The sequence below is a fragment of the Takifugu flavidus genome, chromosome 4 (assembly GCF_003711565.1).
Source record: "Takifugu flavidus isolate HTHZ2018 chromosome 4, ASM371156v2, whole genome shotgun sequence".
Classification (NCBI taxonomy): Eukaryota; Metazoa; Chordata; class Actinopteri; order Tetraodontiformes; family Tetraodontidae; genus Takifugu; species Takifugu flavidus.
Genome location: NC_079523.1, coordinates 3,641,610 through 3,657,655, shown reverse-complemented (window position 1 = coordinate 3,657,655; position 16,046 = coordinate 3,641,610). Strand labels below are relative to the sequence as shown.

The following is a 16,046-nucleotide window of genomic DNA, read 5'->3' as shown; positions in this document are numbered from 1 at the left end:
TGCCACTATAGACATGAAAATACATGCCAGAAGTGTTTGTCTTTGGCAATAAATACTGTGACTTCACTGGATTTCTCTTCTCTTCCAGATGGATATTACGATGCTAGCTGATGACATCATGGAGAGTTCAACTGATAGGCTTAAGCAGGAGGCTATGGAGACTGAAATAGACTCTGGGAAATTGGGGATCAGCAGTGATGTCAGATTACTGACCAGTTACCTTGGTGAGGTGGAAAGGTGAGATATACAATTAGCAGATCTGCTACATCTGTGAATATGTTGTTTTTTTGAGTGATTGTGCCATCTGGTTATCTCCAGGTTGATAAACTCCAAGCCCCAGAGTCTTCGTCCCAAACCAAGCTCTCTCTCAGGGCCAGTAGATCAGCAGAGGCCTCAGGCTAAGCAAGCCCTGCCCTCCCCCTTCAATTGGAAGTCCTTCCTTTCTTCTCCTCAAGAGGAAAGGTTGAAAACCGGCTCATCCTGTCTGAATATGATCGAGGCAGAACAGGGAGAGCTCTTTGAGGCCATCAGGCGTGCTCTGCAATCCCTCAGAAAACACAAGGTATCAATAAACAAACACAAACGCTGGAAGTTGTCTTCAAATTATTAGTCAATTCTGAAATAACACATCTCTTCCCTCAGGGTCCCATTCAGGAACAACGCAAAGAGATTGCTGCAGTGATTCAGCGCTGCTATAAGCGATATAAGCAGGTAAGAACTGCCAACTGATTGTGTAATAACTTATATATACTTATATATAATAACATATTCATATTGTTTATTAAACACTGTGTGTCTATACTTTCACTAACTGAATGAATCGAGGATTAATCTGGATTTACATGCATGTGTGTTGCTTTCTTGTCTTTCAGTATGCACTTTATAAGAGGATGACCCTGGCAGCCATCCTGATCCAGAGTCATTTCCGGAGTTTCCACGAGAAGAGGAAGTTCCAACAAAGTCGGAGAGCAGCGGTCCTCATCCAGCAATACTACCGCTCCTACAGACACTCCCTCAGGTACCAAACACACACAAGGTGTCATTTTGGAGGCATTTTTCTTACCCCCTGCCTGTTCTCGCCGACAGCAGCCTCTTAACGAAAAAACAGAACCAGGCCGCTCGTAAAATCCTGAGATTCCTGCTCCGATGCCGCCACAGGTGAGGTGTAGCCCTCGACACACGGCCCCTGCAGACACGTCCAAGGACACACAAGCATACACATTACCTACACATGCACAAGCCCACCGTCGCTTGCCCTCGCTACACTGGTGCTAATAGTTGGTGTTGTTTTACTGTTCCTGTGAAGCCCCTTGATGGACCACAGGCCAATGAAACGGGTGAGTCCTTTGTCCCTCTTCTCTCCCTCCCTCTCTCCTGATGCCTGTTTGCATGTCAGTGGAGACAGGGGGAGAGGACGCTGTGGTTTACCCTCCTTTGCCACCCTCTCTCTCTCCCTCTCTGAGAGGACTGTGGAATGATTTGGATTCTTCTGCATGATTGACAGATAGACAGAGGAAACGTTCTGAGAGGAGGGCATGTTCTGACTGACATCAGTGGGGGGGGGGGGGGGGGGGGGGGTGTAGGTGTCTTGTTTGCCTGGCAAGTCTCTTATTTTGTGCCTTGGTAATTAAAGGAGAGAATCGCAGGGTCTAATTAGCAGCCTCACAAAAGCACATGAAGCAGTCTTTCCTCTCCGGTATCTCGTTGACGGGTGTGTGTTTTTCCCAGGGCCAGAGAGCAGAGAAAGGCCAGGGGTCCTGAGAGCCCGACGGCAGGCCCCGCACACAGCCCCCTCAGCCTGTGAGCAAACAACAAACACTCCTTCCTCTCCCTCCATCTTTTTCCTTTAATGCATCCCACCTACGATTACCCCAACCCTCTATTCTCTCCCCTTCTCCCCCCGCCCTCCTCAAGAGGGGAAAAAAGAAACTCTTCCCAGACAGACTGAGGACAGGATAGGTGTTCATCATGGCAGCTCAGACAGACAGACTGCTGGGCAGGGTCTGGAGCCCTGGCTCTGCCCACAGCACTGATCCTCCTCCACAGTTTCACTGGGAGGCCATCACATTAACCTCATGGCATTCTTTGCACTCTTCATGGGTATGATACTTTGCAAGAGCGAATCTACAAGCCAGGCGAAAGGAAAAACGGGAGACGTCCCGCGATGGCTGACAGATGAGGCGCCGAGACGCTCCGGCGACGCCCGTCTGGCTGAGGGGAAAAGCGACGTTGACACGAGGAGGAAGTACAAAACATTCCGTGTCCGGCGATCCATGGAAGATAAAGAAAAACATAAACCAAAAAACTCACTTCTATGTGGTGTTTGCATGCAAGACTTTTTTTTTCTTTCTTTGCTTATTCCTCCTCTCCATCATCTTAAAGATCTAGAGTTGCAAGTCATCGAGCTGACTATATATATATATATATATCACCCACCACTCTGACTCACAGGCTTACAGACATAATAATCAGTCACCGCGATCAAAAGGGGAGGAAATGCACTTGAATGTAAGAGGGGCATTATTAGTAAAGGGGAAGGGGTCATAAGAACAATGTCTTAATTTGTTACATGGACTTTGTATGGAGTCGTTCTCAGAGGCAGCGTTTGCTCGCCTGACGTGGTGTGTCCGTGTTTGTTCAATTCAATGCATGTGTTTGAGCTACAAGCTCCTGCATGCTTGCCAAACTGCTTTAGTGTTGTTTTTTTTGTATTTCTATGTGTAGTTGTGTCTCACGTCCTCATCAATTATCCTTGCCCTGTGTAATGTGAACTGTGTAAGGACAAATGACTCATTTTGGGTGCTTTATTTATTTATTATTTATTTATTTATTTTTACTCTATTTATTTGAAGGTCTAATTATTTATTTAATTGGCTCAAGAGTGGTTTTGCTTGAGGCTGGTTTCCCCCCTTGTGTGGCAAAATATGATATGTTCCAATGGGTAAATGTCTGTTAATTTGTTCTTTGCGTGAACCTCTGAATCCTAACTGTGGTTTTCAGGAGAGAGTCACATACCATTGCCTTGACTTCTTCTTGAATTTGAGAGGTCTCTATGCTTGCTCTGTAGGGGACATGGGCCCTATATCTGCCCCTGTCCAGAGCACTGATCCCCATATTAGCCCACACGGGCAATCAAATCCATATTTTGGACTATTGCTGTATATAAACTGACGAGGTAAGGGGGTGCGAGGACCCTTAAACTTTTTCATAAGAGGACTGTATTTAAGATTATAAATTATTTTACTCCCATAATGAGAACTTCGGAGAGAGTACACAGGATGGCTGTATTGCTTGTAAATAATGTAGATATTAAAAACGGAGTAACGTGCATGAGATTTAAGACAAAGAAACCGCAAAAAGAACATGTTAGTGGCTACGGACTGAGAGGATTTTAACTGCTTCACTTAAAAAGAGTATCCAGTATAAGTGTTACCGAAAAGAACATTTTGTTAAAGCATGCAACTTGAAAAAAAAAAATCTAACTTTAGAAATATAAGTGGGAAAAACTAGCTGAAATGACTATCTTTCAGACAAAACATTTACACTCGTGTTTTTGTTTCTTGGCTAGGAAAATTTAAACCCTTTTGCCAGTAGTGCCAATTATTATGAATGCTCTTTTTGCCTAACAATATGTTATGTTTGGGAAGCCTTCACCCAAAAGACCACAGAGGCGACACACAGACAACGAAACAGTAGAGAGATCTAGTTCTAGCTCAATCGTAGACCTGCGGGTTGTGAGGTTAGCCTAAGGCAGACTTGCTTGTGGAAGACGGCGGCAGCGATGCAGGTATTACGGCAGCACTAACGGTCAAGGAGATGGTGGTTGTTTTAATATGAAATGCAATGAATGAAGATTCCCCCCGACAGGGGAAGGGGCGCTACATTCTTTACAATGTGGTTGTGCTTCAGCAGCATACTAGCTTTTACTGAGACCATTATTTATACCTATACAGCAGATCCAGCCTGACCTCCAGTCAAAGCTTCCCATCCTCAAACAGAATGTCTCCTCCCTGGTTTCTACATATCATTTTGATTCCTTTTTTTTCTTTCTTTCTCCTCATCGTCACTGCCATTACTGTACGACGTGTGATTTAGACTTCTGGAAGGGTCTGTTAAGAAAGTGCCTGCTCAATAACAGAAAGGTGCAAGCTAATATCAGGAAATATCTATTGTGTGTCCTCCTAAAGGTTGCCAGTTTATTTTCCTAAACTGTTTGAACTTGATCCGAGTCTAAGTTCTGATGTGTCAGTTTGTGAGTGAGTGGATGCTCGTGGTCTGACAGATGCTGTGCGTCACCATCACTTTATGCCCCGTGTGTGTGTCAAATTTGCATTATTGCGAGAAGAAAAATTGAATTTATCGTCTGCGTACGACAGGCACCGCCACCGACCTGCGTGTTCACCCCTCTTTTTCCTCCTGGCAGTATTTGAACGACGGCGACATCTTTCCCAGAGGATAAAACACCACATTAAACACACTCGCCTCCTTTGTCTTCTGCGCTCACACTCTCGCAAAGACGCACGCGCAGTTGGTGCAGACGCTCACAGACATACTTGCTCGGATGCAGAAATTTAAAAAAAAAAAAGAAAAAAAAAGGTGCTGCATTCTTTCTCTCTGTGCTTATGTCTTTGGGAACAATTAAATCTCTCCCTTAGATTTTACTCAGGGTTGAAGAACAGAGAGATGGTCTGTGGAGAGAGTGGAAGGTCCCACTGCTGGTGACTGCGTGCATCTACGGACTGGTGTGTGTGTTTGCGTGTGTGTGTGTGTGTGTGTGTGTGTGTTTGGGACGCTCTAGCTCTAAATTCACTCTTCAATCCAACTCAACTGACACACTCCGCTTGGTCCCCCCATCTCATCCTGTGAAGCAGCGAAAGGTTCACTTTTTCTATCAGAAAAGAGAAAAAAGAATCCCCAAATTCTGGATTTTATAAGATTTTTTTGACTAGAAAAGTTCAAAATTCAAGTGATATTTCTATTTATACACTAGCTCTGTACTTAACTGTACGAGAATCTTGAAATAGGATGTTCTTTGATAGTGCAAAAATAAGTAATGGCCACGCGTCGACTTAATTTTCTTGATTAAAAAGTATGAGGTAATGCATTTGGAGATTTACAATTGGATGATCTCGTTATCTTAACACGTTCTCTGAACTTTCATCATACTGAGAGACAGCCACGGTCAGGACAGCGCTATCACTCACGCTGTAATATCACTTAAAACGGCACAATTTTTAGTTGCATTAAAAAAAAGAAAAAAAAGAAAGAAAGCGCTTCGATCTCTTTTACCCGCACACGCAGACAAAAACGCTTGCACTTATCATCACCTAGAGGACATGAAACTAGACACGTAGACTGCAGATAATCCACCAGTGCGTTCATGTTTATGGAGAGGATGGCAAATGTAAATGTACGTAGAGTAGAAGACGTTAAAAATAAAGAAATACACCTTAGTAGACAGCTGGTAGAGGTGCAGAGACGGCCTCTGCTCTCATGGGTCCGCCTAGAGATGAATGGTATTACCTTCAGGCCTTTTTTTGAGAGGGTGTGTGTCCAGACACCACATTGCATGCCAGAATGATAGACCCCTATAGATAATCTATGGCTAGGCCTCTCCTTGCCTTCCTCTTCTCCACCTCCTCTCTCTCTCTCTCTCTCTCTCTCTCTCTCTCTCATTTCCTTGCCTGCTATTGTGTTCTCCATGCCTCTCTCAGTATTTTCATCCCTCTTTTTGTAGCCTAGATTTTACTTTGTTTTACAAATGTGCATGCACAAGCATCACTAAATTGTTGATGTTTTTAAGAGAATATTTTGTTGCTGAGGCCATGCAAAGTGTTTTGAATATTGCCCTTATATGTGGAAAATGTCTTCTGAATGCTTTACATAATTTCTGCTGTAAAACGAAATCAGAATAAAAAAATTTGCACTTTAACTGACCTGTTTTCCTCTGATGCTTATTTTGTTTCCACCAGATTCCAGCTGTTCATCACACTGAGTAAATCCAGACAGTGACATTAACTTTTTGAACCTAACATGGCCAAAAATGTTTGATTCTCAAATTATTTCTGGACATAAATTTGACACCAACTATACTTATACTGATTTATACTGTAAAAATCAAGTACAAACAATAATATACCGTAATTTCCCTCATCTCTAATTAATCCACAAAGTTAGAAATTGTGAACGTGTCTGTGTGAATTTCAGACGTGCAAAATATGAGTTTTATTAACCTTTGTTATGTTTTGCACTTGCATTATCTGGTAGGGTTAAACCAGAACATTTACTTTACTTTAGTCACGTACGGGAACATGTTGCGCCTAACGGAAAATTACCACCATTGACGTCACCACCCAGCTTTTTTTTATTATTAACTTCTAGATTTTTGTCCCTCTAGTTTAACACAAGTTCAGCAGAATCCTTGGACTACGTGTCTGTTGAGTTTTACGAATTTTTTGAGGGTATTAAATAGGAAAAAACCAACGACAACGACGGCAAAAGTAACTTATCTCGGCTCCCATCAGTCTCGAGGCTCCAGCAGTAACCGGAAGTATCGTAATGTCAGCAGCTGATAAAAGGACGTGGTTGTTCCGGAGACAGAACTGGCTTCAGGCGGACGCGCTTGGAACAAAATCTATGGATTTTTAACGTGCGCATGTATATACATAGGGCCGTATTATGTAACTGTTAGTACATAATGATAACGGTGTTTATTTATTTACTAACAGCGGCAGTGTGACGTTTTTTTTTGGTGCCTAGTACTTCATCGACTGAAGAAACAATGCAGGCCTAGCTAGCATTTATCCTTAGCTAGCGGAAGCTAGTCCGATAGCGCTGGTCTGGCTGACTGCAGTGGGATTTAAACCTCGGAGGAAGCCGTGTTTGGACCTGCAACAACGCCCGATCAGGTATGCTATTGTATCCGTATTTGTACTGAACACACAAGCCTATTCTTGGCTTGATTTTGCATTTAGATTGGGTTTGTTGCCAATGATCTAGACGCCACATTTTCACGAAGCTGCTCAGCTTTTGCGAACGACATCACCATGTTGATTTGATCTGAACATTCTGTCAAGGAAGCCATAAAGGTCGATGCCTGACAGGTTGGCGAAGATATGTATAACAGACGTGTAGATCTCAGTAATATGGGCTTATTACATTGGTGTTCACAGGTTGTCTCAATACCCTGGGCCAGTAAATCCACTGGCCACCCTCTCGTTTAGATTAGCTTAGCTTAGCTTGGCTGTTTAGCTGCTGCGCTACAGTCGCCGAATTACATAAGAATTTGAAAGATAAGTAAAACAACCCTACGTTATATCTTCCTTGGTTTATAGACATTTAATAAAAGCACTCTATGGACTCTTAACAGTCACATTTTCCTTAAGATTAGACTTGATCATGGGTGTCATTAGATGTGACCTGGGTGAAACCGTTTTAGCTGTTTTCATAATAAAGGTTTGTGCATTATTCCAGTGTTTATAACGTGTTTATGTCGCTCTCTCCTGGTGGCTGCTCAGTTATTGTGTGCTGTGATCATCTTTATCTATCTATCAATATTCCCAGCATCGTAAGTTCTTAATAGTTTGAGATTTGGTCTTATTTTCATGCCAGCTGTGGTGGATTTGGATGTCAAGAATCGATTTTAAGGTGGTTTTGAATGAAGTATAAAGGGGGTAACCCTCTTGTTCCTCATAAAGAAAACTATTTCCATTCAGTGAAGCTAAATCTGTTGTGCTTGTGATTTTCCTTTTGCGGTTTCAAAAGGTTTCCTTTATAGAATGCTTTATTTGACGCTGTTTTTACAGTACGTTTTGGGTTAGTTTTGCTAAGTTGCTATTTAAGTTTCTTGTTCTTGACTTGGCACATTCTTGGTTTCCTTTCAGTTGCACAATGCGATGATTGTTCCTTTAGACTTCATGAGTGCAGCATTTATTGTGTGTAATAGTGTTATAACCATTTTAACTAGTGTTATGTATTTAACTAGAAACTTGACATTTGTATACCAGTATGGACATATTGCTCGCAACATGCATTTTAAGACACTATACAATAGTAAAACACATTTTTCTTCAGTAACAGGGCATTACTTAATGATTTATACAGTTGTGAATTGTGTATTGCGTTTGGCTCTATGGCGATTGAGGTGACGGTAAAGAGTTGTTTCCTCTCCACAGCTATGAGCTCGCAGCTGCAGGTTTTCTCCCCTCCTTCGGTCTCCTCCAGTGCCTTTTGCCGAGTCAAAAAGCTGAAGGTGGAGAGCAACGTCTGGGATGTGACCACCTCTGAAGCTTTCAGCTCCATAGCCGGGCAGACGGCCTACACGTTTGCCCCGGCCATGGCCGTGCCTCCTTTCGCACCGTCTCTGGTTTTCCCTCCGGCAGCACCGGGTTCCAGGGGCCAGGTGGTGGTGCGAGCGGCCGACAGCACCGGTAGTCTTCCCCGCGGATCCAGTCGGCGTGTCGCAGAGCAGCCGACATCTTCGTCCTACAGCCACGCCGATGTGCCCTCTGAGACAAGAGGACACCGGCATGGACAGAAGAGGAAGATGGAGGAGGCCAGTGAAGGCAGCGGGAGTGGCTGTGGCAGTGTTCAGATACTGGAGGAGCTCTCTGCTCCTGCAGCCAACTACTCCACCCGCACCGGCGGTGGAGGAGGGGGCACGGGCCAGTCAATACCCCACTCTGCTCCCACCACCAAGAGCAGCAGCTCCAACGGCGAAGGCGATTATCAGCTGGTGCAGCACGAGATCTTGTGCTCCGTCTCCAGCAGCTATGAAGTGCTGGAGTTTCTGGGTAGAGGCACATTTGGACAAGTGGCAAAGTGCTGGAAGAGGGGAACCAACGAGATTGTTGCCATCAAGATCCTGAAAAACCACCCTTCCTACGCTCGTCAGGGCCAAATCGAGGTACGTAAAGATCATCTTCTGGCAGTTGTTGGATTTAAATTCACTTAAGTGTTATTAAAAATGGATCTCAGCGGTCACATGTTGACCTTTTGACCTTTGTTAGGTGGGGATTCTGAACCGGCTGAGCGCAGAGAACGCAGATGAATACAACTTTGTGCGTTCGTACGAGTGCTTTCAACACAAGGGCCACACTTGTTTGGTGTTTGAGATGCTGGAGCAGAACCTTTATGACTTCCTCAAGCACAGCAAGTTCAGCCCGCTCCCCCTCCGGCACATCCGACCCATCCTGCAGCAGGTGGGCAAACACCCACACCTAAAGCTTCGAGTCAAAGTTGCCATGTGTGAGCATGCTTGTGTGTGTGTCTCCAGGTGGCAACAGCACTGATGAAACTGAAGAGCCTGGGTCTGATCCATGCCGACTTGAAGCCCGAGAACATCATGCTGGTCGACCCCATTAGGCAGCCCTACAGAGTGAAAGTCATTGACTTTGGCTCCGCGAGTCATGTGTCCAAAGCTGTCTGTTCGACCTACTTACAGTCTCGCTACTACAGGTCTTTAAAATAAAATTTTTGTTTGGTTAAATCCCTAAATTTAAACACAATAACTGTGCCACCATTACACAAGTCTCGGCTCATTTCTGTTGATTTGATCTGTATTGTGCAGGGCTCCGGAGATTATTTTGGGCCTGCCCTTTTGTGAAGCTATTGACATGTGGTCCTTGGGCTGTGTGATTGCTGAGCTGTTTCTGGGTTGGCCTCTGTACCCTGGGGCCTCCGAGTACGACCAGGTTGGTAATAACGTTAGCATGTTATGCTAATGGTTTTAGCGGGGTGTTGAGCACGCTGTCCCTTGAGAAAGTTCAAAGGTCACGATTGTGATCCCTTTTTTCTTCCAGATCCGTTACATCTCTCAGACTCAAGGCTTGCCTGCTGAGTATCTGCTGAGTGCAGGAACAAAGACTGTTCGCTTCTTTAACCGAGGACCCGACTCCAGTTATCCACTCTGGAGGCTCAAGGTGATTGTAAACTGATGATGTAATGACTACAGTAATACACTCAGCTTTTAGCTTATTAAGTAGACCAAGATACTGTGATTCTAACTCAAATAGTGAAGACTTGGTTGGTTTACTTTCCAGACTCCAGCAGAGCATGAGATGGAGATGGGAATCAAGTCCAAAGAGGCCAGAAAGTACATCTTCAATTGCCTGGATGACATGATGCAGGTCCGTGTGTATCACCATCACCTGGACAGGGTCGTGGTGGTTTGGCCTGTTTGAGCGTAACCTCGTGTCTCTGCAGGTTAACCTGTCTTCACATTTGGAGGGAACGGACATGTTGGCTGAGAAAGCTGACAGACGAGAGTTTATAGACCTCCTGAAGCGGATGCTCCGCTTGGACGCAGACAAAAGAATCACTCCCACAAAAACTCTAGGCCACCCCTTTGTCACCATGAGCCACCTTGTGGATTATCCCCATAGCTCCCAGTAAGTGGCGATAATCTCCTGAAGCGATCCGCGAGTGCGTGTTTGTCTCTGCTTTAAACGAAAGGCCGATACTCTGTCCACTCTAGCGTGAAGTCTTGCTTCCAAAATATGGAGATCTGCAAGCGACGCAGCTCCTACGACAGCAGCAAGTCCCTGTACTCCACCAGTGCCGTCCCCAGCGCTGCTGGCAACCTCACTGTCACATTCAGTAGCCAACTTAACCAGCATAACCAGGTAACCACCAGCACTTTAGGCCAGGAAGTTCCCCTTGCACATAAAGGAACTGCCCCTCGGCAGGGGGGAGGAACTGTCCACATCATCATTTTTGTTTTGCTCTTCTTTCCCAGGTGCCTTCTGCGGGGGGAGCGGTTCCTTTGCTGAACTACCAGCCAGCTTTGTACCAGCAGGCCACTATTAACATTCCCGGGCTCACTCAGCAGAGCGTCCCAATTCCAACACGTCCTACTGGTCTGTGCAGCCAGACGGAACCTTTCCAGCAGACTTTGATCGTCTGCCCCCCCTCCACCATCCAAGGTGAGCAATAAAGTTGCGTTCAGGCTGGCAAAAAAACATCAAAATGCTTTTTATATCAAAAAAAAAAACTACAATCAGGACCAATTTAAAATCTGTTACTTGTCAATAATCTTTGCCAGACTGTGAAAAAGCTCTGAGTTCTTGACAGATTTTTGAACTCGCTCTTTTCAGGGCTTCAACCATCCAACAAAAGTTCCACCTTTCCTGTAAGGATGGAGAACTCTGTACCCATCGTACCTCAGAACCAGTCGGCCCAGTCGCTGCAGATTCAACCAAATATGCTCACACAGGTAAGGGTGGAATTGCCATGATGTAAAGTCTGTGTGTGCGTGTGTGTGTGTGTGGACAGATGGTTGAACCCTGTTGAAGGGCCACAGTCGCTGGGCAGCAGTTGTCTTCTTTTAACTGGTCCAGAGTGGATTGAACTTTCGCTGAATGGAGCTGCGTCATCCAGAGGATCCGGTTTTACTTGAAGTCCATTAGCAGCCTGAACAGTTACACAATGTACTTAATCAGTGTTCTATTAATCTGGGTTGAGTTTTAAAGGCATTAAATTGATTGATCTAAAAATAAGGACTAAGTTCTTACGTATGAACTTGGAAATCTTAATGTGACGAGGATCCGAGACTCTGAAGAGAATGATGTTGGTTCCCATTGAAATTTCTTCCACTTCTGATGTAAATCTGCAGATCTTTTTGTTGTCTTTAATGGAGGCAGAGTGTTAAATGCGAGAGGCGTGTGCGACTTTAAAAGAAAGCAGCCGTTTGTGTTTGTCAGCGTCGGTGGCTTCCGTGTGCAGGTGACCACCTGAACCCACGTCCGTTTTGTCAGAAACAGCACTGAAGAACTTTGCTCTTACCCTCACCCTCTGCCTTCCCCTATTCTTCCTTCCTCCCCCCTCCAGGGTTCCTGCACACCCCTGATGGTGGCCACCTTGCACCCACCCTCAGCAGGCATAGCCCCCCAGTATTCTCTGCCCCTGGGGCTGGGCGCCGGGGTGGCTCAGCCCACCCTCCTGGAGCACACAGCCACAGTGCTGGTAAAGCAGCGACGGCGTCCTTGGACGAAGATTCGCCTCTAACACCACCTCTCTCCCCCTCTCATTTGTTTGCAACCTCCCTTTTGCTCTCTTCTCTCTGTTATTCGGGGCTTGTTTTCACGTCGTGCATCAACCTTCATTTTTCCAGACTTTCCGTTGTGGTCAAACTCACCGTTGCTCATTTTTGTCAGGAGTTCAGTGGCGTGCTGCCGCCGTCATCCTTCTCAGTTTACTCTTTTTGACATAACTTTTCACTGTTGCACTAAAGCTGAATTGACAAGACATGCCATCTCTCCTCTCCAAAGGACACCCTCCCCACCCCACCCCCCCACCCCCCATTCTTTCCCTTTAGGTATTCTGAAGGCATGGAGCGCATGTGTCGCTGCGATGGCCTGCGCTTTGCTTGCAGCTTCTTTTGTCCCGTCCTTCAGTTTCAGAGGACTGCAGCTCCCAAAGCCCACTAACCCCCCCCCACCTCCTTGGCGTCCTGAATCTCTGACACACATCTTTGTTTCCAGAACATGTGGCATGCTTTTCCCCCCAGACAGCTTATCAACCGACCGTTTGGCATCAGGAGACTAAACAAATTTCCTTCCCCCAGTTTTTCTCCTTTAACAGGCACAGCCCTCCTAATAACTGATCGGACTGTTGACAGCCTCATTTGTTTGTGCTTTGCATGATGTTATCTTGTGCATTTGTTGCAGGGCTATGCTAAAATAAAGGAATGGCTTGGGGGAAGGTTGCTCCCTTATCTGGCTTTGTGCTGTTGCCTGTAGAATCGATTAGCCAGTCGGTTTCCCTTTTCGTCTCAGCATGGCTCCATTTTTTTCCCCCTCCCATTCCGACATCGATTGTTTGAAACAACCCTGTAATATTTAAGCCTGGATGTCCTGAAATGGGATGTTTGTTCTTCTTCAGCAGGCCTGGCCCACTGGCACCCAGCAGATTCTGATACCGTCGTCATGGCAGCAGGTTCCAGGTGTAGCCATCCACAGCTCCGCACATCAGTCTAATGTGGCTGAATCCCCCCTGGAACCTGTCGATGGTGCCACACAGCAGCAACACAACTGGAGGTGAGGCTCAGCAGTTAAAACTCAACAACAGTTGTCAAACAATGCTTAATGGGTTTCTTTTTAAACTCTGTTAATAGAGGCACAGCCCAGGCCAGGGCCCAGCAGGAGAAGAAGAAGGTGAAGGCCAGACGGGGCGAGAACAGGAACAGGTTGGTAGAGAAGTGCAGTGTTTTTAAATTGGGGTTCAGAAAATGTTTCGCTTTTAGCTTTTCCTCTTTGTTCCTCCATGTTAAATCCCATTACGTCGCCCCTCTTCCCAAATCTGTGCAGGGGTGTATCCACTGCATCGTTTCTCAGCAGCAGCAATATAACCCCGCCCACCTCCAGTGTAGTGATGTCCCAGCCCATCATAATCTCCGACACCCCCAGCCCAGCCGTGAGCATCATCACCATTCACAGCGACACTGACACAGAGGACGAGAGGAAGTTCCATCCCGCCAGGTGAGGAGGATTCACTCTTCCGGACTCATTTACTGCTTCCTGTCTGAGCAGTGACTCACGGAGAGCCGTCTGTTTGTCCAGTGTCAGCTTGAGTCAGCGCACCAACGTCATCAGCTGCGTGACGGTGCACGACTCGGACTCGTCCACGGCCAGTCCTCTGACCCCTCTTCCCCGCACGCTGAACCCAGCCAGCAGCGCCTCGACCCGCCAGGCCCGATCTCTGGCAGTGGTGGCACCTTCAGTCAAAACCCAGGGCTCAGACAGAGGAGCAGTTTCCCACTTGGAGAACGGTGAGTCAAAGACTCTCCTTCATCACTAATGCTTCATTTTTGCTGATTAATTAACTGGTTTCTTTTAATGAACATGAACAGTGAACTATGTGAAGCCTAAGAGATCATCCAACCGACAGCCCTGCAGTTCAGGGGAGAGCATGGAGTGTCCCGGTCTGGTGCCGAGCCAGTCACACCCCTTAAACCTCAGCCAGGTGAGGCGTTTTGGTGTAACCTCATGAGGGCAACTTTTGATTGATTTTATTTGGTGTCTAGATGAATCTGAGTGTGGGTTCTGATGTGTTTTCCCTCAGGTTCAGCCTGTGGTTTCTTCATCTCAGGAGCGCTCCAAGAGTGACTTATCTTTGCGTCGCCAGCAGACCTTTCCTCCAGCCGCATCAGCCTCTCACTACAACTTCCCCGAGGTGTCGTCCCTCGCCTCGGCCTCGGCCCCGGGGCCCAGCCTCTACACATACCCGGCTTCGACCGCCCTCACTTCAGCGTCTCAGGCCATGGAGCAGCTGCTGGGCCGCGGCCACGCCGGCCACGGGCACTCCCCCTCTGCCTATGCAGCAACGTACACCTCATCGTCCTCCAGGAGGGACTCGGCCAGTCGTAAGGAATCGGTCAGCAGCCTGCTGCACAGCCTCCCGGCGGCCTTCCAGCATCAGTTTGCCACTGCTTCCCCCTACGTTAGTGTAACACCGCGGGCCGAGGCCTACAGTGCCTACCAGCTGAGCCCCCGCCGCCTCACACAGTACCCCTACCTATAGTGATCACACACTTGGAACACACAATGGAAAGGCAAAAACACACGCGTTTCTAGAATAACTGCTTCTCTTAGATGTTTGCTGCAAACTACGGCAGCCTTTTAATTCATTGGACAGTTTTAAGTGTTTTTTAATGGCAAGTATTATTTCATATTGTTTATTTTCCTCTTAATGATATAGTTTATACCTCATATTTTAGCTTCAACTCCTGCCCCCAGCTCCTATTTATCTTGAGGCTTTGTGTGAAGAGAGATTACCCTCCTGCCACATGCCGCTATGACACTTTAGCTCTTGTTTTTCATGCCTGACTCGCAGGGCTCCTCCAGTGTTTTAGGTCATTTTCGTTTCTTTAAGGTCCCACACTAATCCATCACCTGGCACTCTTACCTATGTAACCATCTGTCGAGTTCACCATTATGTGTTTTATGGATTAAATTATGTTCTTGGTTGGTTTGAGGAAGGTAATAAGAGAAAGGTGTGATAAACTGATGGATTTGGGTTTAATTTAAATGTGTATGTGCTAGTCTGTTTATGTAGTGACTGTTTAGGCTGGAATAATCACTTCCTTATGCAATAGAAACCTTTTTTTGTCTGCATCAACTGAGTGCTGAATGTATTTATGAAGTAGGCGTGGATTACGATCACCATCCTGAGTAATGATGTGAAAATCACATTTTGTTTTTTTTTTCTTTATATATTTGAAAATCAAGTTTTTCGTGGACCGAATAATAGTCTGTGAATCCTGACTGTAGTAACTGCACATTATGAAGACAGATTTGTGGCCAGTCTTTACTGTTTTTATATCCGGGAGGTCAGCAGGAATGATAATGCTGCTGTCCCACCTTTGGAAACGCTCGCTAGGAAGTTAAATTTACTGCCCACTCTGCTGTACAACGACTGCTGAAAGGCCTCGAGTTCTCTTATTCCACGTCTGAAAAAATAATAGCTTTTAATTCCTGTTCACTAAACGCACTTCTTCCTACAACCCACAAAGAGTGAGAAGTTCATTTAATGATTGAAATAAACTCTTCTGTGAATTAACTGCATGGAAACGTTGGAACTGACGCGTGAAGCTTTTCTAAAGCCGATCTCGGGATGGTCTGTGGGTGATGAAAGTTTTCCTTTTCCCTGTTGTATTTGCATCGATTTTGTGTCGTAATGTCTGAATATTTATCTGTATTCCATCATAGTATAGTTATATCTGCTATTTGTTAGAAATAAATCAGGGAAAAAAGTTTCAGTTCATATAATCCACTGTCAACATTTTCAATAAAATCATCACAAATCAGGAAATCTGTTATCATTCCACCATTCGCAGCTTTGAAAAGATTCCTTAATTTAATCGTTTTAAAGTGAGATGGAGACTGCAAGAATTTTACACCTGATGCCGTCCAACACTGTCTGCAGCCACAGCTGATTATTCCCCCCCTCTTTCTTCCACTTAATTACTGGGGTAGTAAAGTGCACATCTTCCTCCAGGAGAACACAAAACTTTCCACACCCAAACATAATTCCTCCAGATTGTTCCGGGT

At 45.7% G+C, this 16,046-nt stretch overlaps 2 protein-coding genes across 12 annotated transcripts in view; both read left to right on the top strand.

Moving 5' to 3' along the window:
* LOC130523696 (calmodulin-binding transcription activator 1-like) overlaps positions 1–5,936 on the top strand; it is a 41,461-nt gene extending 35,525 nt beyond the window's left edge. For 3 of the 8 annotated variants that reach the window (XM_057029112.1, XM_057029119.1, XM_057029120.1), the window contains 7 exons: positions 89–237; positions 319–562; positions 643–711; positions 873–1,018; positions 1,087–1,158; positions 1,729–1,800; positions 1,915–5,936. In XM_057029112.1, the coding sequence (XP_056885092.1) occupies positions 89–237; positions 319–562; positions 643–711; positions 873–1,018; positions 1,087–1,158; positions 1,729–1,800; positions 1,915–1,948 (786 nt within the window). In that variant the 3' untranslated portion in view covers positions 1,949–5,936. Of the gene's footprint in view, positions 1–88; positions 238–318; positions 563–642; positions 712–872; positions 1,019–1,086; positions 1,159–1,306; positions 1,338–1,728 lie in introns of all 8 variants that reach the window. The other 5 variants (XM_057029117.1, XM_057029114.1, XM_057029118.1 and 2 more) reach the window with 5 other exon arrangements.
* A 494-nt stretch (positions 5,937–6,430) lies between these two features.
* Positions 6,431–15,807, top strand: hipk1b (homeodomain interacting protein kinase 1b). 4 transcript variants are annotated; one of them, XM_057029122.1, is made up of 18 exons: positions 6,431–6,908; positions 8,175–8,905; positions 9,009–9,200; positions 9,275–9,456; positions 9,569–9,692; positions 9,801–9,920; positions 10,041–10,127; positions 10,204–10,388; positions 10,475–10,622; positions 10,736–10,922; positions 11,094–11,212; positions 11,827–11,961; positions 12,883–13,034; positions 13,112–13,183; positions 13,305–13,475; positions 13,557–13,765; positions 13,847–13,959; positions 14,059–15,807. In XM_057029122.1, exons 2-18 carry the CDS (start codon positions 8,177–8,179, stop codon positions 14,515–14,517), a joined length of 3,384 nt encoding a protein of 1,127 aa, XP_056885102.1. In that variant the 5' UTR covers positions 6,431–6,908; positions 8,175–8,176; the 3' UTR covers positions 14,518–15,807. The 4 variants fall into 4 exon arrangements, with proteins under 4 accessions (XP_056885102.1, XP_056885101.1, XP_056885105.1 ...); XM_057029121.1 differs by having other exon boundaries at positions 6,432–6,908; positions 12,880–13,034; XM_057029125.1 differs by lacking the exon at positions 11,827–11,961 and having other exon boundaries at positions 6,436–6,908.
* The last annotated feature ends 239 nt before the right edge of the window (positions 15,808–16,046 follow it).

Excerpts from the sequence above, each read along its gene's own strand:
- hipk1b (XM_057029121.1), top strand. The coding sequence starts at position 8,177 with ATGAGCTCGCAGCTGCAGGTTTTCTCCCCTCCTTCGGTCTCCTCCAGT. Across the intron at positions 9,201-9,274 it reads TCCGACCCATCCTGCAGCAG|GTGGCAACAGCACTGATGAA; the intron begins GTGGGCAAACAC and ends GTGTGTCTCCAG. Across the intron at positions 9,921-10,040 it reads ATCCACTCTGGAGGCTCAAG|ACTCCAGCAGAGCATGAGAT; the intron begins GTGATTGTAAAC and ends TTTACTTTCCAG.